This window comes from Rhodofomes roseus, assembly GCF_022264815.1.
Source record: "Rhodofomes roseus strain CIRM-BRFM 1785 chromosome Unknown C8Q71scaffold_6, whole genome shotgun sequence".
Lineage (NCBI taxonomy): Eukaryota > Fungi > Basidiomycota > Agaricomycetes > Polyporales > Fomitopsidaceae > Rhodofomes > Rhodofomes roseus.
The window spans coordinates 414,750-438,219 of NW_025952962.1; the positions used below are offsets into that span (position 1 = coordinate 414,750).

General features: G+C 56.7%; 7 protein-coding genes across 7 annotated transcripts; 4 read left to right on the forward strand and 3 right to left on the reverse strand.

Moving 5' to 3' along the window:
* Positions 1 to 29: 29 nt before the first annotated feature.
* Positions 30 to 3,663, reverse strand: C8Q71DRAFT_795451 (Fusaric acid resistance protein-like-domain-containing protein; the record flags this gene model as incomplete). The annotated part of the gene is made up of 15 exons (XM_047925610.1): positions 30 to 245; positions 298 to 453; positions 585 to 741; positions 792 to 968; positions 1,026 to 1,175; positions 1,228 to 1,404; positions 1,465 to 1,502; positions 1,556 to 1,588; positions 1,644 to 1,921; positions 1,971 to 2,167; positions 2,225 to 2,502; positions 2,561 to 3,206; positions 3,261 to 3,294; positions 3,347 to 3,588; positions 3,650 to 3,663. 15 exons carry the CDS (start codon positions 3,661 to 3,663, stop codon positions 30 to 32), a joined length of 2,793 nt encoding a protein of 930 aa, XP_047780841.1.
* A 1,451-nt stretch (positions 3,664 to 5,114) lies between these two features.
* On the forward strand, positions 5,115 to 6,889 carry C8Q71DRAFT_806114 (uncharacterized protein). Its single transcript, XM_047925993.1, has 3 exons — positions 5,115 to 5,854; positions 5,911 to 6,435; positions 6,500 to 6,889. Exons 1-3 carry the CDS (start codon positions 5,590 to 5,592, stop codon positions 6,763 to 6,765), a joined length of 1,056 nt encoding a protein of 351 aa, XP_047780842.1. The 5' UTR covers positions 5,115 to 5,589; the 3' UTR covers positions 6,766 to 6,889.
* Positions 6,890 to 7,844: 955 nt separating this feature from the next.
* C8Q71DRAFT_855736 (uncharacterized protein) lies at positions 7,845 to 10,115 on the reverse strand (the record flags this gene model as incomplete). The annotated part of the gene is made up of 10 exons (XM_047927214.1): positions 7,845 to 7,888; positions 7,953 to 8,103; positions 8,176 to 8,468; positions 8,524 to 8,686; positions 8,752 to 9,349; positions 9,403 to 9,473; positions 9,525 to 9,565; positions 9,622 to 9,919; positions 9,968 to 10,002; positions 10,058 to 10,115. 10 exons carry the CDS (start codon positions 10,113 to 10,115, stop codon positions 7,845 to 7,847), a joined length of 1,752 nt encoding a protein of 583 aa, XP_047780843.1.
* A 1,100-nt stretch (positions 10,116 to 11,215) lies between these two features.
* On the forward strand, positions 11,216 to 12,418 carry C8Q71DRAFT_495007 (uncharacterized protein). Its single transcript, XM_047918919.1, has 2 exons — positions 11,216 to 12,078; positions 12,135 to 12,418. The coding sequence occupies exon 1, from the start codon at positions 11,365 to 11,367 to the stop codon at positions 12,067 to 12,069; it is 705 nt and encodes a 234-aa protein (XP_047780844.1). The 5' UTR covers positions 11,216 to 11,364; the 3' UTR covers positions 12,070 to 12,078; positions 12,135 to 12,418.
* Positions 12,419 to 14,359: 1,941 nt separating this feature from the next.
* Positions 14,360 to 15,665, reverse strand: C8Q71DRAFT_495091 (uncharacterized protein). Its single transcript, XM_047918920.1, has 5 exons — positions 15,495 to 15,665; positions 15,358 to 15,423; positions 15,169 to 15,294; positions 14,516 to 15,111; positions 14,360 to 14,454 (listed from the first exon to the last, which is right to left on the reverse strand). The coding sequence occupies exons 1-4, from the start codon at positions 15,499 to 15,501 to the stop codon at positions 14,753 to 14,755; spliced, it is 558 nt and encodes a 185-aa protein (XP_047780845.1). The 5' UTR covers positions 15,502 to 15,665; the 3' UTR covers positions 14,360 to 14,454; positions 14,516 to 14,752.
* Positions 15,666 to 18,412: 2,747 nt separating this feature from the next.
* On the forward strand, positions 18,413 to 19,670 carry C8Q71DRAFT_855738 (uncharacterized protein; the record flags this gene model as incomplete). Its single annotated transcript, XM_047927215.1, has 2 exons — positions 18,413 to 18,808; positions 18,870 to 19,670. 2 exons carry the CDS (start codon positions 18,413 to 18,415, stop codon positions 19,668 to 19,670), a joined length of 1,197 nt encoding a protein of 398 aa, XP_047780846.1.
* A 1,164-nt stretch (positions 19,671 to 20,834) lies between these two features.
* C8Q71DRAFT_495579 (uncharacterized protein) lies at positions 20,835 to 22,529 on the forward strand. The gene is made up of 3 exons (XM_047918924.1): positions 20,835 to 21,551; positions 21,606 to 21,757; positions 21,811 to 22,529. Exons 1-3 carry the CDS (start codon positions 21,071 to 21,073, stop codon positions 22,492 to 22,494), a joined length of 1,317 nt encoding a protein of 438 aa, XP_047780847.1. The 5' UTR covers positions 20,835 to 21,070; the 3' UTR covers positions 22,495 to 22,529.
* The last annotated feature ends 941 nt before the right edge of the window (positions 22,530 to 23,470 follow it).

Below are 23,470 nucleotides of genomic sequence, written 5' to 3' on the forward strand. Positions count from 1 at the left end.
CTGGGAATAAACGCAGTGCGGTGGACACGTTAGACGTTATTGGGCGTATCTGTCACATTGAATAATGCCTCGAACTCTTCCCGAGTCTGTCCTATGACACCGAAGACGTCTTGAAGGGTGTGTCCGAGGAAGTTGAGCTCTTGTATGACGCCTTTCATGGTAAGTGCGTAGGCGAAGAAGAGGAGCTGTCTCGACCCTCGTACGTCTCGACTGCGAACGACGTCGAGCTTCCTGATTGCGTCCACCTGTTGATACCGTCAGTTCGCCTTGCTGAGCACACGACGGGGAGGGACTTGCCAGACGCATCCGTGCGTCCTCAGCCGGTGGTAGGTACGGAGGAAGTGGTGACTTCAACGCGAATGCAGCAGATAAAGTTGAAAAGTAGAGAATGATGTTCCCGACCATCTCGCGCCTCTCTCTATTGACGGGTACAATGAAGTCGCGACGAACAGTCTGTGGTTCAGAACGTTAGTAGTCATATCATCATCATGTTGTTGAGCCATGTACCGTATGCCTGCATGAGTCTTCAGATCATGCTCGGCGACAATTCACGATACTACTCACCATTCCTCCCGCGCCGTAACACATCGCATGCTATGCAACTGATCCAATATCTTCTGCAGGCTGGTCAAGATCGACCGATACAAAGCGACCGGGAAAGGGCCCTTCCACCGAGGCTCGTGTTGCGTCTGAGCTAACAAGCCCTGGATCTCGATCAGCTTGATCTGCAGATGTAGCTCCCTGCGGACAGACAGTTAGATCCGTGTAGCATACAGCAGCATCGTGCTTACATCGCCATGAAATCATGAATGGAGTTGGTGAGATGTGCATTCCGTGACCGGGGCACAAAGGGCGATGACTCCTCGTCATCAGCGTCGGCATCCTCCTCCATAGCTCGCAACTCAGCATCGGCGAAGGAGTTAAAAGCGACCAAGCGCGTGTATAGCCATCCCATGTTCAGACAGAACCTGATCGACAGACGTCAGCATACAGTAGGTGAAGGGTATGCGTGCTGGGCTACTCACTCTCCGAGAGCTTTACTGAGGGCGCGTCGTGCTTCTGTAGGCCACCAGTAGCGCGATACGATCGCTGCCCATATGACCCCAACCGTCACCGCCACTGCTCGATGGTAAGCGATGTTGAGAACATCGATGTCTTTCCGTCGCAGGTTGTAGCTAGAGGACATAAGCAAGGCACAGCGACGAGGAACTTCAAGATGGACCATACCAGTACAAGCACGTCAAGTTGTACGTCAGCAGCACAAACCTAGACGACGTCGCATACTGTGGCTTTGCGACGATGTAGTAGAAGCAGGGGATAGAGAAGAAGAATCCGAAGATCGAGAGAGCGTATGGGTTTTCTGGGAAGAGCGTCCAGATTCCAGCTGCAATCGCTGCCCCGAGACTAAGTGTACGAATCGCGTCAACTATGCTATCAACCGAAGACACGTGGGTGTACACTCACAGTGTACCTAATACTCGATGAATGCCCATGAAATTGGTCTTGAGACTATGAGCACATCATGTCGCGGGGATCACCTGAGATGTGGACTTACTGCTCCAATGGTCGGGGAAATGACGACAAAGAACTAGCACGTATACAGTGAGTATGGCAACGAGCTTCACTAAGAGGGAACAAGCTACCGAGATCAAGGCCCATTCCCCACGGTAGTGCATGAACACCGGTCGAGTGGAGTCAAAGAAGGCAGGCGCAGCAAGCATCGCCGTAGCCATTCCAGTCTTGAACGCGTATTTGATATCAGGCTCCTTCATCCGAGCCCCGATGGCCCACAGCGATTGTTTCAACCTGCCGATATATGTCAAGTGTGACCGCGCGGGGGTCTGCATCGTGTTCGGTGCATGTGGCCTGATCTTCGGGAACGCTATAGGGTCACGGAGGGGTCCCGGGTTGAAGTACACAGCTGCGCGGATGTGAGAGCGATGATGACCAGAGTTGAGTGATGAACGCACAGAATCGCTTGCTGAGGCTCCTCTCGTTGCGCTTGTTTCGGGCATGACTGCGCGGACCCGAGATACTGACAGCGTCTCGCAGCCACTTCCAACTCATCCGTGGACTCGCCCGTTCGTGTTCTGCAGCATATAGGCGTTCCAGCGCGTCGACAAGCGCAATAAGCTCCTTCGAAAATTCTTGCAGTGTGAAGATGAAGCTGCCGCGGGTCGTTGTCAGTAGATGTCCATCGGTCAGCTGATTACAATGCGCTCACAAGTACACCAAGAACACACTCTCCCCGTCGTTCCCAGTCAGCACGTGGTTCTCGTCAAGCACCGAGCCGTACGAGTCTCGAGACTGGGTGCCAGGCATATTCTGCTGACGTCTATACAGTCGTACCACAGCATGGTTGGAGGTGCTCTCGAATGTAAAAAGAGCCCTCCGCACGGCGTCCGCGAGCTGCTGAAACTCTGCGGAGGTGATACGATTCACGGGGTCTGCACGCTTGGTGAACCCGTCCTTCAGCCGCTTGAGTGTAGTTATGCACGCTGTCTGGTACAGTTCCCTGTCAGTACGCTTAAGTGACAGGGAAGTACGGCCGAGAACGTACCGACAGCGCCTTCAGCGGAGGACCGAGGTCGTCGATGAGATCGCCGAACATGGCAGCAGCGGCCTGCAACATGGCAGCGTCGTCGTCCTCCCGAACTGTCGCAGACGATTCCGAATCCGGCACTGTACCACTAGGCGTACTAGGATGATGGTTCTTCAGCACAAGTTTCCCGTCCTTCTCCGCCCTGATCAGCTCGTACTGGAGCGTAGTACCGCTTCGCAAGCCATTTAGATGCTGACCCAGCCGGTTCAGACAATCGATCGCATCCTGGTACGCCTGGCCAGAGCTCTCGTGCAGGCTGCCCGTCTTGTCGCCGCGCGGCTTCTTCGGCCCGCCGAAGAGCCACTCCGACTGCGCCTCCTCGAAGTGCTTTTTGAGGCTCGTGAAGCTCGCCTGGTGGCTCTGCGCGGCCTTCTGCAGCTTGTCGCTCGTGAGGTTCCGGAGCGAGTCTTCAAGGAGGAACGTGTCCGTGAGCATCTCCAACAGTGTGGAGAAAGATTGCAGCGTTTTGGTCATGGCATCCTGGAGGTTCTTGGTGGCGCGTTGAGGCCAGAGGAGTATGCAGACAAGGTTTGCGACGGTTGTGCCGCAGAGGATGATGAAGGACACTTGGAGGAGGGTCTGAATGCCGCCTTCCTTGACCACTCTTGAGGGAGCATTAGACCTCGCCCGTCGCATGGATAGCTGCCGGAGAACTCACACGACGAAAAGAATAATGGTGGTCATACTACACGCTGAGAGGAGGCTTGTTGAGAGCGGAGGCACAGCAAATAAAGGCGTACAGACCTGTGTTAAAGGTCGGCTTGGCCATCCACAGCTTCATCCAAGCGACCAACGACATCCCGATGCCGATCCACAGTATAATAAGGGCGTCTGCGAGCCATTCCCAGCCAGCCCTGACCTCAAAAAACCAGAACATCGTCATGCTGCTCAGTGAGACGAATGCCGCGAAGAGAAGCCCCGCCAGGCAGTACATATCCGCCTCGAGCATACCGCCAAGCGTCTTCGCCGGGTTGTAATACACGGCACTGTAGGGTCAGAGCAGACAACGTCAGATTGTCCAGCGCATATACGGGCGATGCGACGCACACTGTAGCGACCATATGACCAGAGGGTGCCGGAAAGGACTCGCCGCGGCCATAATTCGTAAGGTCCGCTATAAAGCCTGACAGATATGGCGAAAACGTGAAGAGAGATGCCACGAAATAAGCCACGCAACACTTAAGTATGTTGCGTTGCAAAGGTGACAGAGTAGGCGGTGTCGGAAGGGATGGCCATCGCCACCTAGAGCCATTTGGGGAGTGAGAGATATCGTTCACGGAAGGACGATTCGGTCGCAAGTCTCTGCCCTGTAGAAGCGACTCTTCTTCCGAACTTTCTGCTAAAGGATCCGGAAGGTTTGGATCATCCATCGGGGACTGAACAGTATCGCCAGGAAAGCCTTGATCTCGCGAAGGCGGGCAAGATTTCGACGTGTTGTTAGGATACCGGTTCTTATGACGCCTTGCTCGAATCGTATTGTGAGAGGCAGAGGTCCTCCGCCAGTCCTCTGCGTCGTACAGTTCGCCAAAGACGCTCCATTCTCGTGCTTGGGTGCGATTCCGAGAGGATACTAGGCCCGCACCCGAGTTGAGGCTGTGGATCCGCGAGTGCGTGCCCGAGCCGCGGGTAGGTGGTAGCGTCGCAGTTGACGTGTTGCGTAGAAAACTAGGTCTTGGAGGAATGTCAAGTGAAGGAGGACTGCGCACTTGCCGGGACCGCAAGCTGTTGTCGTCCAATTGCTCCGGGGATCCTACGATGATCTGCAGCTGGTCGGCCAGCTCCTGCGCGTGAGCGGCACCCGGTATGTCCATTGCACCCGGCCTCAGGTCGTCTACACTGCGAGACATAGCGGTGTATATTCAAAGTGACACCAGCCCTGGAAACACAATGCAAATGACGATATCTGAGCTGTACTGAATGTGATTCGAGCAAGGGTGCTTACTCACCGAATCAAGACGAATCTCGCCCGCGTACATCCAGTCGCAAGCCCGTCTCACAACGGTGACGGTCGAGCTGAGAGTCCTCCCAGTCCTCCGTTTCTGCGGTGCCAGATAAACGCGGACTCTCGGGATCAAGACGACAAAGTAGTCTTCGTGGTCGTCGGTGAGCAACAGTGATGTATTATCCGCCCGCCGTGGCAGAGGATCCGGACAGACGCGCTCGAAGCAACGCGCATCAGTACGCGCCAGGATCACGTGCGACGAACAGTACCTATCACCGCGGGCAAACCAGGTTGTTCGAACTCCGAAAACCCCTACGAACATCGGTCCCGCCTGGGAACCTTTACGGACTCCGAATATTGTCAGAACATGCTGCGAACATGATGCGTTTCAGCCGATTTCGGCATGTTCGGAGGCCGAACATGCGTGTTTTCGGCGAACATGCTACGAACATGAGAAATGTAGGAGCATTTTCGGAGTCAGTCAAGCTCTCCGAAAAGGTTCCCATGGAGGACCGATGTTATTAGCATTTTCGGAGCCCGAAAAACCTGGTTTGCCCGCGGTGTATCCTGGTCCAAGACTCCAACGGCGCCGCCACTCAGGCTCTCATTGTGCAACTTAGGTTCGACACAACTTACCCCTCGCACGCGAGGAGGGTCTTGTGGCGAGATTATTGTCCAACCCCAGACGACTCATCGTGATATTGCGGAGTGGCTCATCCCAGCCTGAGGTCTACATCTCTCTTGTTACAACGGGAGCTTGACTCAATGTTCACTCAGTGAAGATAGTCGTGAAATCGCTTTCACAGCGTATTCTGGCCAGACTGGTGCGTACTTGTCGGACTTTGATATGGCTCCGTCCACGTCTGTATATATGGCGTGGTATCCTCGTGGAACCTCGCGGTATCTCTGCGATTGGAAAGGCTTGCGAACCGGGATGCTTGAATTCCGCAATTTGATCTGAACAATCCCATGAAACCAGAATTGGAGTCACCATACAAGTTGCTGATTATGCTTGTTCCAGTTAATGTGAATCCTTTCGGCTGGGATGAAGTCGTACAGGGTATTTCTAGGAGCCCCGCCAGCAAAGGACATCAATGAAGATAAAACAGAGTATCAATGGCAGACAATATCCTTAGTACCCGCCAGCCAACAGGACGTCACCCTACCTGCAGCAACCATTGAGGCTGCGAGTAGAAGGATATCTGCGTTATATGCGAATATCATATTCCAAGAAGATGTCGAAGAAAGTCATTTTCTAAGTGTGATGGACGTCGCGGAAGGACTGAAGACTGATGCCGACGCTCTTCCAGGTATGCTCCAATGGGTGCATCATAATCTTGTACTTCTGACCTGACCGAAACCTTAGGAGATGAGATAACTGCCATAACATGGCCCCCCACAAATGCCGAGACGCAGAATGCGTCGAGATTGGCTCATACATTTCTGCGACCTACGGACAGCATGTCGCGGGTCCGCTCAATGCTCGAGACGCAGGAGACACAGGGTTCTGGCTCATACGAATACTCGGACGCATCCTCCGTTGGCCGATTCCCCTCATTCCATTTCAGCATCCATACTTTGACGGGCCTATCCCAGCTAGCGGCCTACGCACAGGCAGAAATGCAACGGGCTGGTGCAGCTGGACGAAAGGGATCTCGGAAAGTCTCGCTCTTAGTAGCGGTGCTTGAAGTCGAAGGCCCGGACACCATCCGTATCAAGAAAGGTCCAGAGGCTGGCAAGGAAGTGTATCTCCTCAAGCTCATCCTGGGAGACGAGGATGGCTGCGTCTGCAAGCTCACAGCGTGGAGAGAAACCGCCGAGACCTGGGGCGGTGCAGACCCAGCGGTGACAGCTTCTAGTGTCAAACGCGGCGACATCGTCCTCCTCGAGGGTGAGTTTCATCCGTGCGCTCGCTGTATGCAAATGACTGAGGCGGACATGCTCCATGTGCACAGACGTGCTCGCGGCCTGGGGAGGCGGCGAGTCCAATACGAATACTGACACCGAGAAGGGTCCTGGCAATGCGGCCCCGGTGACACTCACTGCCTCCGCCAACGTCAAGTCTCGGTTAGAGATCTGTTACCGCACCATGCCTCTCATGCAAGGCGATACTCGTTTCCGGCCGGACCTCAGGCTAGGGTTCAGTGACGCCTCCGTGCGGAAAGTTGCTGCCGTGGTGGAATGGTTCGAGGACATGGCCGGTCTGACGAACCTGCCATAGCATCCCTCAGTACACCAGACTCAAAGGCCAGCGAGACGTAGCACCGCTATATGTACTGTACTCCCCCACTTTTCGCGCAATTCAGAATTGCTGCCCGCTGAGCTCGCACATTGTAAGCCAGCACAAAGCGATCGACGCTGGCCTCCCACGACGTTAGTGATCGCCGATTGTTTGTACCACCGCGAAGCTGGCGTGGAAGCTAGGGACTTTGATCCGTGACGTCGCTCATCCGAGACGTTCTCCGCGTCGCGTAGATACAGCTAGAACAGCTAGAGAAATTGATCATGCCCGACCGTTCGGAGGCTCAGAAACTAGCAGCTTCTGTCATATATCTGAGTCGGAACACGCTCACTCATTACTTACATGATAAATGAATTTACCATCGATCGTCTTGTTCAGTCTGAATCGCACCGAGACCGAGGGTGGGACACCGGTGTTCCAGATTGATTGCGCACCGGTTGCGCTTGAATATTTGGATGTTTATCTTCGTCAGCGTACATCATGAGCTCGATGATCGGGACACGCTGGGCAAACCGGGGCAGACCAAATGGAAAGGATTGAGTATGAATTCCTTTGCTTTCGGTGTACTAGATATTAGACCAGACAAAAAACACGGCCCTTAGGTCCAAGTAATAGTATCGTCTAGTTCTACAGTAGTCCCTTGAATATTCTGCACTACCTACGCTATGCGACGTTGAATAAAAGTACAGTGCATGTCCGTGTCCGTGTCCGTATTACTATATAGTCCGTGGCAAGAAGTCCATAGCTTAGTCCGATATCAAGTAGTCCGTTGGTATAGTCCGCGACAACAGCCCAAGCGAGTCCGTGTCCGAGAAGTGTCCGAGTGGCGTGAAGGTGAAGTTCGACAGTTCGTAAGGAGTGTCAGGTGAGCTCCCCGAGCTCGCGCGTGAAGAAACGCATAAAGCAAATGGCAAAGGCTGTCCGAGGGAGCGTGAAAGTTCGTCAAGAACGTAAAATAACGTAGCTTAAACGGGGGGCCGTCCGTGGGCCGCGCGCGCGTGGGGAGACCAATCACAGTTAGTCGTAGACGGAGAAAGGGTCCGGTCAGACGGAAACACCTATTTTGATTCCAGGAAGTTTTGGATTTTCGCGGCCTGGTAGCCTACAATTCCACCACTGGCGATGAGTCACGCAACTACGGCCGCGACGGAAGGAGGGGATCTCACTGAGGAGCGGGAACCGCGTGCTGAGCTTCGTCATGATGAAGAGGACCGCGCCCAGTTCGCCCTGGATCTCGAGCGAGTTCATCGGCGGCCACAGCGACTGCAGGCGGATCAGCTCTGACTCGAGCACCTTCGCCGCCGAAGACCAGCAGGGCTGACAGATACGAGCGCGCGGTTATCAGCGGGGAACCCACGGGCATTGAAAGAGAAGGACGATGTGACGTACACCGATCAGGGGGTCCAGGAACTCGAAGTCCATGTCGGCGATGTGCTTGGACACGAGGATCATCCCGCGCGCGGAGCGCAGACACTTCTCGCGCGAGATCGCGTCGTTGTCCATGAACGGGAATTGCAGCCGGATCATCGCGGCGTGCGCCAGGCTGTGGACCATGATGAGGGTGTACTTGTCCTCAGGCAGCGCCGCGCCGAGCTGGTGCAGGGGCAGCAGCGTCGACGCGAAGCGCGTGATCGTATGCTCGAGCACGCGGAAGTTGTCCATGAACGCGTTCGAGGAGGGCACTGCTGCGGCACGAGCGATGAGCAGTAGCGCAGACCCGAGGAGAACGAGACGTACGCGTACTCCAGCTTGCCGACAGACGGTTGGCAGCCTCGAAGAGCGCGGACGCCTTGGCGCGGAGAGCGCCAGTCGAGAATCCGCTGACCATGTTGGACGTCTGGCCTTGGTGCATGAAGAAGCTCTGCACGGTCGGGCTCGCGCTGCCGAGGTCGATGTCTCCCTAACCAAATTAAGCCGCATTAATACGCTAGTCCTACGGGGCATAAGTTACGCGTCGTGACATACACATGCATACTCGTCCATACTCTGCGGCCACGGGGTGCTGATGCACGTCCAGGGGTGGTCGCTGTCCGGGATGGTCGACGGCCGCTGGAGCGCCACGGACCAGCACCGGTCGAGGTTGTACACTTGCCAGAACGTCAGTATCCGCTCTCCGCGCTCAATCGTGTCCCTCGCAGGCTCAAGTCTGAACGTCGAGTCCAAGTCGTCCGCGCCCGACTGCGGCGTGCGCTCGTCCACGCCGATCTGGTGCAGCCCGAACTGCACCGCGAGCGAGGATGCTACTGTTGAGTGGTAGCTGCCCTCGAACAGGCGGCCGTTCGAGAGGTAGTACACAGACAGGATGCAGGACGCCCGGATGACATCGATCACTTTCGACGGATACTGGATCGCGTCGGTCATGGCCGACAGCGCACGCGACAAGTAATGGGGCTCATGTTCGCTGAGAGATCCTGGCCGCGAGAGGTAGCACGCCCAGAGGTAGATCGCGTTCATTAGGACTGGATGCCGGCGCTCTGATGAGGGAAGAGTCAGAGATTCTCTGAGGCGATCAGGGTGGAGGTCAAGGCCACACTGGTGCCTGTGGGGAAGGAAGATCTCCAAGCTGCGTGCCGCGGGGTATAAGGACCGGATCGCAGGAGATGTGATCCCACTTACAGCATCTGCGCAAGCTCGAGTGGTGGCTCCTCTGAGGGGTTGTACGGTTCGCTGACTGGTGCCGCAAAGTCCTGGAGCAGAACATTAGGGACGCGAGGAATGGGATAGGATCACACACGCACAGCCATGTTCTCCCATTGTGTCTCCCAACTCGACTCGACGTCTAGCGCGCGCGCATGTCAGCGAGCGACCAGTGGCGCGAGGAAATGCACGGCTCACCTGGTTGGAACGGCGTCGGGGACGCCGAAGTGGGAAGGCTGTAGGTGCCCGGAGAGCCATGGCTAGAGGAAGACGACGAGCCAGAGTAGTACGGGCCCTGTGAGTGGGGATCGAACAGCGTCACGGACGGAGACGAGTGCTCGAGACCCTCCAACTCCTTGATCCTGAGCTCGAGGCGAGCGATGTGCTCGCGCATGAGCTGGGTGCGGGTCTTGCCCTTGCCGTCGTCGTATTCGCAGGCGTCGGATTTCTTCGCGCGGACGCATTGTTGGCATGCGGGCTTCGCGCCGTCGCAGCGCTGCTGGGGCGTCAGTGGCACGTGGGGAGGGAGGGGCGGGGGACAGACCATCTTGCGTTTCCGACAGCGGAGACATGCTTTACCTGTGGCAGACGGGCGACATGAGAGGGCGGCTCCGAAATAGCACGGAGGACGGACCTCGCTGGAGGGTGGTGCTCGGCCCCGGGGTGGAACTGGGCGCCCGCTTCTCGGCCATTACAAAAATAGAGTAGAATATGCGAAAGGGCAAAGGCGGGCACGGAGAAGGCTGAGAAAGTGAGAAGGAGGGGGCCCGAAAGAAGATACACGGTCGAATGTGGCGTGTCCAGGGTGACTCGAGGCGGCGAGCAGAGCCGGGTGCGTCGCACGGGACAGAGACGGCCGCCTGGAGGAGGAGAGCAGACGGAGAGCCAAAGGCAAAGAACAAGGCGAACGGAGCCGGCGGGGGACGATCCACCCGTACTTGTATCAAATCTCTGGCGAGAGCGCGGAACCCATAATCCCGGCTCGTCGCGACAAGAGCGTGTAGGCGCCCCCTGCACTGCTTGCCCAAAGAGTGACGCGTGCCGTGATGGTCATATGAGCCTCCCCCGTCCCTCTCACAGCGGCCAATCATACCCGAACACCCGCCGCACTTGGCGGTAGCAGGCGGCAGCAGCCAGCGAGCAGTCCGTGCGAGCAGCGCGCACTCGCTCTCATGCGGGACAGTGCTGGCGCGGGCCACCGATACTCGCCCGACCGCCACCCGCCACCCGCCACCCGCCACCGCCGCCACCGCCCCCGCCCCCCGCACAGCCAGCGACCGACGGTGCCGCGCCTGCCTATTCCGGCCAGCGAGGGCACTTGCCGCGGGCTTGAATCGGAGATCGTCCCTCCCAAGCACAAGCGGCCCCGGCATCCTTTCTTCCTCCCGGCGTCTCCGTGCGCCCTCCGCGGCCCGCCCCGCACACCACCGCGACCGAATCCTCACGCGCGCGTCGACGGGGACCGTGCAGCGCGGCCAGCCCATATCCAGACAGGGGCGCGCGGCCGTGATGCGACCCTCGTGCGCACCATCGATGCCAGCGACGTGCCGGCCGACCCCCGCTGCCCAGCTGCCGCCGGAGCCCGCCCACAGGGGCATCCCTTGCTCTTTCCAGCCCGCCTCCGAAGCAGCCAATTCAGATAATGCGCCTCTGCCCTATCCTCGTGGTCCTATCGCCTCTGCCATCTCGCCAGCCGGGGGCGTCCACGGAACGCGCGAAGGGGCAGCGCGACAGCGAGCGTACAACAACGATCTCTCCATCTGCAGACCACCGTGGATATCCAATGCACAGGCGTCCTTTGTCCCACCGCCTGCCATCGGAGAACGCTTAATACTCAACGCATCGTGGTCGCTGTTGGCTCGATGGCACCTCCGAAGTGAACGGCGGAAAGGAACACGACTGACTTGTCTTTGACAGTTCCATTCTAGTTCCGTTCCTTCAATGCTGCCATGTCGTAATGCCCACCCAACACTGATCTTCGCGGACGCTTCTCAGGCCACGGAAGCCACCTTGCATCAGCGACACGGCTTCCCCGCGACGCCGTCCGCAAACACAGAGCAAGCACGAACCTCCACGAGCGCAGAAACCCAGAGGACACTTCGAACCACACACAGGCGTCGACTGATGGCCCTACGCCCGCTGGCGATCGCCTCTTCCGCGAACATGCTTCTCTACCACCGATCCCGTTCACCATCAGCGCCCGTGCAGCCGTCGCTTCGCGCCAGGCCCACCCGCACGCTCCGCTACGCCTGCGAAGCACGATCTCCCTGGCCCGGTTGCCTATTCGGGAGGCGAGTACGCCGACGCGGGCTCTGGGTCCGCCCGATTTGGGGTTGTTCGCCCTCGGCGCATCATGATCTTGCGCACGCGACAGCGATGGCATCATGTCTGTCGCGGTGTTCGTGCTACTCAACATACTGGCTTCCCTGCGCTAAGTTCTGTTCTGTGGTATGGGGACGGCGAAGATGCGAGAGGCGATCTCCTTGTGGAGAGCTAGCGTCCGCACCGGTGGACCGACTTCGCGTAGTCGTGTGCCCAAATGATAGCGTATTCTCAAAGTTTTCCACGGGTCATCTGTGCGTCGTCTACGTAATGCGCTACCTGTCCTCGCAGGCGATCGGTGCAAATGGGGAAAGCCTGCGTTAGTGATCTGTGGTACGCCTTGTTTCACCGTCTCACAAACATGGATCATGGACCATGATCTGACTCAGACGAAGTGGGCAGCCCCACCGGGTGGCTGCAATTGCCAGTGCGCACAGGTTCCGAATTCGTGCTGTACTCGTCGTGTTCTCCGCGGACGAAGCAGAGCTCGCGTCGCAGAGCCCCGTCGCGAGCCCACCCCAGTCGGCGGCGAACGACGAGAGAGCACAGAACTCGCAGTGCGCACTCCGGCTGTGGAATGAGAACCCGACACCTGCCGGACGTGCCATTCCAAATGCACACAAGTCGTCGTGGTCATGCTGCAACCTCCGCCGTTGTGCCGAGTGCGCGACTCCGTCAGCAGCGTGGCCCTTTGAAACGCGGTGGCACCATTCTACAATGACACAGGCAGCGAGACAGAAGATGTCCATGGTATTCCACTCCCTGGCCCACATGATTGAGCTTCAGACGTGCACTGCTGAGTGAATCCTTGTCTGCGTCATTCCCAGTGGGAGATCGAGATGTTCATCTGTGGTTACCTCCCGATACGCCTGAGATGCAACCAGTAGAGGCGCTGTGCCATACATTCTACTCACTCGGCCTTCGCGCACGCGAGCGTACCCTCCAACCATGACACTGCGCGGCGGATGCGCCCTGCGTTTCGTACGCAACGTAAGTACAGGAATCTCGTAACCGCATGCACATCCATGTCCCGGTCTCCATCTCTTGACAGGCTTGCAGGGCGGCCGTCGCGCGCACTAGCACACTCACTGCATCTCTCGACCATCACCTTCCCAGGAGCGCACATCACGGCCCCGGTCCCAGACGGCGATCCCGCATCGTCGCTGCAGTGCGCCAGCCACCCCCAGCTTCGAGGTTGACAGGACCAGCCACCGCGAGCGGATCAGGGCCCGGAGCGCCCGTGCGTGGCGACTGCGGATCTGCGATTTCCCTCCGAGTCCGCAGGTTCCGTGGCGCGGTGCGCAGCGGGACCGCACTCGGTGGAGATTCACAATTAGACGGACGCGTGCGATCGAAGACGGGGCAGCGATCGGCGGGCCAGGCACCGGGGCCGTCGAGGAACCTTCCACTGCCAGTCAAGTTGCGCTCCGAGTCGAGAGCCCAGCGCTTGTCCTCCGAAGCCGCCGCGGGTGCTGCGCAGCAGCCTCCGGGCCAGGAACGGCGACGAGACGGGACGCAGGGAAGGTCGTGATACGGCCAGCTGACGCTGTGTTGTGGAGTATGCCTCTGTTACACGATCGGACTCGTGTGCTCGAACCTTGTTCCGCCTGGTTTTAGCTGGTTGGTAACTCAGTGTCGCATGTATAGAGCAGTGGGAGTGCCCACCTTCACGGGCTCGCACGATTCGTTCCATTCTATGTGGATGGGTGGGCCCTCACCACGGACTTGATGCCATCTATCCTCAATGAGCATAGCGTGGGCATTCAACTTCAACTGGCTGGGCCGAACGTCGCTGTGATGAAGTGCATTTCCTGCGTATCGACTCATCCGTGATCGGGTGTCAATGCAACGGTCTACAAATGTACCGACGTGATAGATTGCAATGCGGGGTTCCCATTGATAGCGGAGACGCCGATCGATCGGCCGTATCTTCGTAGTTCCATGACAAACACTTGGTGGATTGTGTAAGTATCCGAACATTGCGGCGTTGTCTTGGCGTTGTCAGTCTGAATCAGCGATGCCCCATTGCAACTCACGAGGATTCCGTGCGCGTAGCCGCACAGCAAGAACTCCGAAAATCTGCAACTGGTCGCGATACTATTGCTATTACGAGGCTTCATCGCCCATTCACTTGATGTTTTCTGACACCGGTGTGAGCAAGACTGAACGACAGAGCAGCGCAGGCTGTCAACTCACCTAAAATTGCTGCAGCTCTGCGAGCAGCGACGTATTGCCCGTATGAAGCCGGTGGTACAGCCCAACCCATGTAAACCTGTGGTCGTCGTGGGGTAGCTCACCGGCTAGATAGCATGTTGAGTGTGAGATGTGGGACCTTCCGGCGATTGAGAGCTTGGTTTGCTGGTCATTTGGGAGTATGGACTTGGTGGAGTACATTCAGAACGCGTCGAGCCTTCAAGTTGGGCATGAGCGAACCGTTCCGCCCTCTAATTTTGGTGGGTCATTTGATGTTCGGGATATTCCAAGCGCTTGCTCCAAATACACTCATTTGTCCGTTTGTCTTCCAAGGAGCTCCTGTGGGACCGGCTACAGATTTCCAAATCGTGCGGGTGTTAGGAGAGCACTCACCTTTGACTGACTCCGATTCGCAGAATGCTATGCAAATCGCATGGCCAAAAGCGACTGAGTTTTACGACGCTGAAGTCAAGTCCGCCCGAACGGTACGCATTAGGACCCGCGAGGTCGAGTGAACTTTCCATCTCTGTCGTAAGCCGCGGTGATCACGCTCGATGCGAAGACTAGCAAAACAAACACGTTTGGATAGCCACTGTGAAGGCAAGGTTCCGAAATCACGTCCAACGCCAGAATCGAATCCCCCGTCAGGTTTCCGTGTCCTCCCGAAAGACACGAGCCTTCAGCAGGGTCCCTCCAACGTGTGCACGGATAGCCGGTATGATGGACCGCTGGCAGGAGGACAGTTCCGGTACCTCGAGTAAGTAGTAGCCTTGCGTCGAGACGGCAACACGGGCATTTGAATTTGAAGCGGCTATTAGCGCAGCCTGTGCAGCCTGAGGTTCTTCAACGTGCGGCGGTGGACGAGAGGACTTCTACCGCCATCGGCAGACCGGGTGCTTGACAAAAGATCCACGTAAAGACCAAGGAGCCCTCCGGTACTTATCAGCACAACATCAGTACCCTGTGCAGCAAGAAAGACGGCATCTACCATTCTGGAGACGGCCGTGACGGAGTCTCGGGCGAAGGGCAGACAGCCTGGGTGACTGATAGGGTGGCCGTCATGTGCTGGACGGTCATCCATCGCCGTCTGCGTGAAGATCAGACTACAAAAAAGCGTGCCGGGGTCCTCGCACCGTGCACGGGCTGCCCTTCGACTCCTCCAGCACGCAGAGCCTGCAGAGTTCGGTGTCAGCGAAACCAAGGCGGGGAAGACGAAGCGCGCGCCCATACTGATGTCCTCAAATTCGAAGGCGAAGCCCTCCTGTTCTCCTGGTGCTTCGCCGCGATATTGGTTCTTGTCCTGTCCCTTCAATTTGCCGCGCGCGGGTGCTGACATGTTCGATAAAGGGATCACCGCTGGCGGGAGGTAACCGTCAGCTTGAGACTTGAGCCACAGTGTGCATCAGAACCCTGTGCAACCTGGAATACGTGACCGCTCTGGTTCGCCCCACACACTGTGCGCGAGCTCAATTATCGATATGACACCTTGTCTGGGCAGCACGGACCGTCGGTTGACGCCGCGAACGCAGGGTCAAGGTAGGAAGAACAAGGCGTACCTGACATTGTTTTACCCCAGGTCGGGTACAAGTCGGCGGATGAACTGGGTGCTTCTACGAAGCTCGAACGAATCGAGTCTAAGCCTCGTGGCGTGGTTCTTACCCGTTCACAGTATTCGTTGTCGTCCGAGACGCCAATAATAACGGACCTTCAGGTTCGTGAGCGGCCTCGTTTTACAAATCGCCATTGAATTGACTGTATTCCTGGACAGAGAACAAACCTAGACGGCGTTTGGCAGGACGTGCAACGAGGATCGCGCATGTCAAGAAGCGAGCACATACGCATGGTACGTGCGGATAGTCAACGCCGTTCATCATACTACCCGCAGCAGACGTACTTAGTATCATCTAGTACGTTGTTCGCAGTCTGCACATGACTTACCGCAGTATACTAGTCAACCAGTGTACAAGGGTTCAGGGATCTCGATCCAGGAACTTCCCCGCGCTCGGTGCCTTCGTATGATCGGACTCTACAAACGCTGGGATGAACTTCACCGGCGCTGTGCGAACATCCATGAAGTGGGCATCATCGTACCCAGGCTCCCGGCTATGCCCAACCCTCGATGGGCACCTCTTGAACGGTCTCGTGTCGGCCTTGCCAGACTCGCTGAAAGCGCTTCAGCCTTGATGAAGGCTCGAGGGTTAGCGTGGATCAAACCAGACCACACAGCCTCACACACCTGGGCGCTCTCCACTATGGAACCTTGTCGTAACGCGCCATGTCAGACAGCGGGCGCATAGCATGTCTTCGATGGTACGCTAAATATGGCAGTGAGTCCGCTGCAATCTTATCGCTGGAGTCTCACCGAGGTAACAGCGTTGGATGGGTTGTGTCAGTTAGCGGGTCGATCTTCCTTTGCGGCATCAAGCTAGCATCCGAATCTGCAGGTCGCGTAGCCTTGAGACGACTTGAAGCAGTTAGCCGCCGCCTCGAGTCTGGGAAATGACCTGGCCTGACCTGTCCGGGACCTAGGTCTTCTCGACCGTGACCATATGGGAACAGGCACTGCCTCCGAGCGGTAGCGGGGGCCGTGTACAAAGGAAGCAAGTCGATCTACTTGGGCGGTGCCGAGGTGCGAATGAACAGTTAAGTAACTTACACAGTGCGCCTCCATGCGCAGTCAGTCCATGCGGCCCGTGGCGATGACTCTTCGCTGGCAGAACTTGGCTGCCAATCGTGACAAGCAGTGCAAGCATCCTAGGCCTGTGTACCGGTGATAGCTTTGCGTTCCCCCCGAGCACGACGTATGGCATGGTGTGTGGCATTCCCGAGTCAGAGAAGGCCAGTCTCAGACGTAGGATGCACATGGATGTCCGGCGTATCGCGTCAAGTGCGCGTCGAAAGAGGGAGCTGTAACGGCGCTTTCTTGGGACTTGAACGACATCGGCGGCGCTTGTGCAAGCGGACACTACCCGGGCCGCTCAGACTCAGAGCCGTCAGCGCGTTGCAGACGAAGAGGCGGCAACTCAGGATTACATCTACCTCATAAACGCACTTTTTATGGTCGGCAACGGAGACTAGATTACAGTATACCGTGCGCTCTCCGAACTGAACATAAACAGCACGCAGCGGTGCGCATCATTGACGTTCAACCGAACGAGAACATTCCACGACTTTGCGACACCAGTCTTCAAACTCTTGATCCGAGTTGATCACACACATTCGCCCGCGTCTACGTCGACGTCCTTGAGATGAAAACATAACTGATAGATTGAGGGATGCTAATGAATACAGAGATAGATCGGAGGCACAAAAGACGAAGGAAGAGCTGTGCCATGCTATCATGCGTTGGCACGGGTGCAACTGCAAGTCCGTCCATAGACTCCGTCGTGATGTCCGAGCGAGCTCTTGATTTAATTCTATCGGATGCCAATCATGGCAAGAAGATAGCGAGAAATCTGAATAGACCTGGGTCAGAAAGAGGTTTGTTTACGTGTGATATGAAAGTTGAGAGAACGAACATTGGAAGCGGTTAAGTGAGGGCGTGCAGGCTAGTCATGGCAAGCCAAACATTCACAGGAAGACCAGCCAAACCTCCACTTATTGACATTGAAACAAGAAATAAACAGAAGACGCACATCAGCCTGTCAGAGTAATTTGATGTTCTGGGACGTGCTTGCAGTAGTGGCTCACCAGATTATTCGAGCCCGAGTCGACCGGTTGAACGAGCCTGTCGACAATGAACAAGTGCATGGCACGGAAGGGAGGATATCACTCACGGCGGACTGCGGCATGCGATCTGGCTTTGAGTGATCATATCAACTTCGACGGGCTCATGTACGGTGGAATTATGCACCTCGTCGGCGTGCTGCTGCCAATCGTGCAATATTCCTGCTATTAGAATTTAGGGCGAAGTTATGATCACGGGATGGATCATGGAGGCGATGCTATGCGATCCCCGCTGAAAATCAGTACGTACCCTTGAAATCGCCGTGGACAATCATGCTCCTAACACACGTACGGATGAAAATGTACTGTGCAAATGTACGAGATTCTCCAGGCTGTACAGCCATTTAGAGAAATGAACAGTTGCGTTCCACAAGCCGTCGCACTTGATCATGGGGTCGGGAGACTTGGTACGGTGTTGATAATTTAGAGACCACGCTGCTTGCAGCTTGCATGTACTGTGTAAGCTACAAATATCAAGCTGTATGACATGCGTAGATGGTATTTGGGCTGACAACTTACCGGAACGACGATCGTGGGATCAGAGAGGACGATAAGGGCATAGTACAGGCCTCCCGGCATATCGCGATCAGTTAGACGCCCGAACACAAAGGACAGAGCCACAGGCGCGTTTGCTTCCGTCGTCGTACTCTCGTACTCGACACTGTCCCTCCCCGTTGCCCTGCCCTCAGCACCGTGCGCGCAATTTACTACGCACTGGACTTCGTATCGCTATCCTACAATCACAACCATGAATTCTGATCATCAAACCACCACATTCCACGGCGAGTCTGTACCCACTCACAACGCCACCGCCACCGTCGCGAGTACGGACATCTCGCACTCTTCCACCGTCCCGTCGTCAAAACAGGCGTCCAACAGTCGATATCTTGCTCATCCCCCGGGAATCCCTATTCCTCTCGCCCGCATGCGAGGCAACGTTTACCGACGACTTAAACATCCACCAGGAATTCCAATTCCGCTTGCGCGTATGCAAGATTCCGCCTACCAACGTCTTGATCACCCACCTGGGATCCCATTCCCTCTTGCGCGTATTCAAACCTACGCATCTCAACATTCCAGGGATTCATCGACAAGCTCCTGGAGCACACAGACGTATACGACCAAGAGCAACCATTCCCAGGCGGTAAGTCAACCTGTCGATCTCAATCGTATATGAATGTGTACTCACGAGTATTGTACAATAGCAGGCTCCCCTGCAGCAACAGGGCCGTGATACCCTAGCGACTGATGTTCGCGTGGTTCCACCGCCCTTCCCCGGAGGTGCCATTCTGAACCCTATATGGGTGAACACCCCCCGCGTTGGCTTGGGACACGTCGAGCGCACAGATACGAAGGCACTTGAGCCATTCCGGGTCCCCAGGGGAGCCGTCCTGAACCCTACCTGGGTGGATACCTCCCGCGTCGGCCTCGGACAGGTCTCGGGCGGCCGCGCAGACCTCGAGCCCTTCAGGACCAAGCTCGCGGACCAGGCATGGCCTGGTCTCAGCAAGCATATCCGCCCTACCATGGGCACACGCATCGTCATTCCGACGTCGCCCAAGTACGACTACGGCCAGTCGGACGACTACGACTGGGCCGTGGCGCTCAGCACGTACGACTCCCTCAATATTGAGGAGGGAAAGCATGCGCGGGACTTCTTCTCCCAATGGCAGAAGGACTCGGAGTTGTTCGGGATGTGGAAGGATGAGTGGGGCCGGCAGGCGAGGGCGACGGAAGGTGTCTTCGAGGGGGAGCCTGAGCTGCTCATGGAGCAACACCTGGACGAGATGCCAAGCCTGCTCTTCCTGTCGGAGGAACGCAGCGAGGAGGGAGCAGGGGGCTCGCCTTCCAATGATGTATCGATGTCGCCGACGTCGCCGCTCTTGGACGACATTATCCCCGGAATGGTCGGGTTGGGCGACCAAGCCAAAGAGCAATCGGCGATGGAGGAGCTGATCGAGTTGGTCGACGACACTCGGGAGGAATGGTCCGAGGTCATTTGCTGAGGAGGCGTGCGTTACGAAGTAGTAGAGATGGAGGTAGAGATGATGGAGGGAAGTGGGCGGGCGAATTGTGTACGAAGGACTCGTGAAGTCTTGCATCGGCGATTGGATTGGATTGGGTACGATGGTGTAATTGTAGTGATTGTCTGTAACGTGCCCGAACAATCGGTGTAACCCGTTTCTGCTGTTCTCTGCGTTTGTGTGCTCAGATGTACCTGGGTTGTCCAAGACGACGGCGAGTCCCGTATAACAGCTACTCACTCACGTGAGCACTCATATGAAAGCTCAACGGCGATGCGACATACCACTATCCTTCCTGCTTTCATCAGCGACAAGACACGTTCAAGCCGTTGCTGCAAAAATCAATCTAAGTACGTTCGTTATAGCTATAGCTTGAGAGGAGTAGTCTCACCGGTCATCGTCTTCCTCTAGCATAGTCAAACGCAACTCGTTTATATCACCCACATTCAGAGATGAAATCCGCCACAGAAATATCTGCCACAGAAGTTTCCCCCCTCGCCCCGCGAATGGCGGCGATGTCTCTTGAAGATGACGACGATTATGCAGTGAGTTTCTTCCTAAGCACAGAGCACATCACAGAGGCGGATAACCCTGTGAGACCGATGGCCTATGACCTCCGTAATGGGATTTGTACTCACCTGAAGTGCAGGCAAGCAATAACACGCAGCACCTGGCTATTAGCACCACCCCTAGCAATCAGTGCAGCGCGGATGCATCGGATGTTCGTTTGAACATGCCTGAGATATTACTACTGCCCATTGGTGGCGTCTGCAGCGAGGGGCATCACTTCATGAGCGAAGACGCGATGGACCTGTGGTCATCGACAGACTGGTCAGATGCAGCGAAGCTGGACAGTGTGCTCCCCAACCTACAGACCTTCTCTAGCGAAGAGGACGAGGACGGATGGGACTACGGGTCCGACAGATCTGCGTAGGACTGGAGGACGTAGCGGACCGTGTGTGGGTGACGGGTCATTCGCGAATGGTTGTCGATGGCTGCGATGAGCAGATCCGCCTATAGAACACATCCGCATTTCCCTTGTATATCTTCATCGTGTACGGTCGTGGCTTCGCGTACTAATTTGGTCTGCATAAACCTGTACAAATATCTCAGTATGTCATATTCTTCTGACCTGCGTCAACCTACCATCGCAATATGGTAGACCAAACTGCACGCACGGGCCCGGTGGTCCTCCTCCGCTGAACTGGCCACCGGCCCGTGCGCGACTGGAGCCACACTCGCGTAAGCGCCCAGCATAAGAAGTCGCCACCCAGCTCGAACTCGACCCATCCACTCTTGTTCTTGCCCCCCACGACGGCTCCCGCCCCGCGGCACGAAACACTTCATACACTACACCTCACCTGTAACCAACAAATCAGCGTATGATGCGTGCGTCGTACCTGCTTTCACTCACCAAACGCGACGCGAAGGGGAACGCAGTCGTGAACTCTGGGAATGTGGCGTCCGTGCAACCGGTCGCTATCCCGCCTGTGACCCAGAGCCCAGAGTACTCCGACGCATACGACAGCAGTCCGGAGACATTCGCGGAGGCCGATGAGGCTCAACGCATCGCTGTCGGTGGCAACGCCACTCACCCCAGCGCGTTCAAAGCGCGTCCGCTCCAGCTGACGCGTCCGCGACGCGTCCCAGACTACGACATGATGCGATTCATGACGGCTTTCGAGATGGTGGAGGAGCTGCGGAACCCTAGCATCACCATCGCCGAGCCGCTCATCTTCGCGGCGCCCCGACCCAGGCGCCCTGTAAAGGTCGACAGGGCCAACATATCCGCCATCGTCGACCAGGACTGGGAGCTTCGGGAAGGTCGGGTATCTCTGATCAGTACGAAACAAAAAACGGTCCATGGCAGCCGCCAGGTAAGTGACTGTGTAGAACCGTGTTTCGCTTCGTGCTCACCTCTTCGTGTGTACCGACAGATGGACGGTTTTGCCAGCCGGGCACCTCTTCTACTGCAATCTTGCGACACCGAACCCATGGGTTTCGGCAGGGTTTTTGAAAAGAGCGCTCTGTTCGGCGGTGAATACCTTCGGACTGGCCAAGACAACATCGTGAGCACTTCGTATATGCGGTTATATAGCAGATATACTCACGCAATATCCAGATCTCGCAGTTGACAAGCTACGAGTCCGCGTCCGAAGGCTCGGACGTATCCTTTGAGACGGCTTGTAGTCTTGGCCACGACGCTGGCTTGCTAGACACGCCACCCAGCGCCTACAATTCCTCGGTCATCGACCAGGAGTATGACGTCAGCGTAGTCGATCCGCTCGCGCTGAAGACGAGTGACGGTCCCCTGCGCAAATGCGACTGGATCGATTGCCCCTTCTGTCCGGCTTCGGTGGACAACCGATCCGCAGAGGCGCTGCCGCCGCAATATGAGAGCCCTGTCACGAAGGACAGCGCTAGCCTGACCGCGTCGCACAAAGAGGGCAAGGCGCGTTCGAGAAGGCGAACACGCTTGCGACGTCAGAATGGCTCCCATGGAGCCACCAAGACGAAGGGAGCAAGCGTTCATATCCCTCAATACGAAGAGTCAGATGAGAGGAACAGCAGAGCATCGCTCTCGTCGACGAATGCCTCCACCGCCCAGCGGCCGTGCGATTGGATTGATTGCTCGATCTGCGAGCAGGACGGGTGTGCGTCGACCGCGGGACGAGGTGCAGCGGCTGGTCAGGGCTCGTCTGCAAATGCGGCAGAGCGGGCGGCGACGAAGCCTGGAGGCCGCAAGGAGGGGAGGAAAGGGTTTCTCGGGGTTGCCATCATGCTGGGCCTCATCCGCCGGCCGTGACGGATGACTGCGAGGGTTCTATTCAGGATTGGTTCTCAGTTTCGTATGTCTGGTGTTCTCACCTGTATTCATAAAGGGGCACAATATTGGGATGTTGCCGCTCGGATCGTTGCATAGCTACCCATGGCTGAGGTTGCAGACGACAGCGAGACGGACTCAGTCGTCAGTGGACAGCAGGCCGGGCGGGAACGATGCAAGGTTCCTTGGAATCGACTGACTGAACGAGCACAAGGTGCCGCTGCATGGACGACATGAAGGGATGGATGAAGGGTGGATGAAGGGCAGCATAGACGACGTTGGGTTGCAGATTTCCCCCGATACAAGTCAGTGTGTCTCACCCTTTGTATGGCGGTGTATTGGTTTACTAACGGAGTGGCTTTTCAATTCAGATTGTGGCTTGACTGTGGCTGCGAAACACCCAAGACTCCCGGCCACACTTGGCTTTCTGACGGACGGACGGAAAGCTTGCCGTGTCTCTATACAACGCGCACTGCACTCGACTAAGTACAAATCACAGGCGCGATACGAACAGAAGAGTGCAAGGACGATACAGTGAGTATGTCGGAACGTACAGTGAGATCATCCTCATCCGACTCAGCGTCGCGTCCATCTCGAACGTCGTGTCCAACCGCTCGCCGGGAAAGAAGCCTACATGGGGCGCCACCAGACCGACTTGCTCTCCACCTTCCACGAGCCTCGCCGCGCCGCTGTGCAGAAGTTGATCTTTGCCTGGCACCGTACATCTACCGTTGCTTCTCCCAATCTGGCGAAGAGCCCACGACCGCAACCCCGTCCTGAACTCACAACGACTGTGAGCAACATTGCGGCCGCAGTAAGTAGTGCACCCTTTCCCGAAACATTTTCCCTGCGCTCGCGGGCCCGGGGCGTTCAAGTTGACGACCGAGGTGATCGCAGCTCGTCGCACGTCGTAGGGGGCCGTCCGTGCTATGCTGAGTCTGGCGGTGCGGCCTGGGGG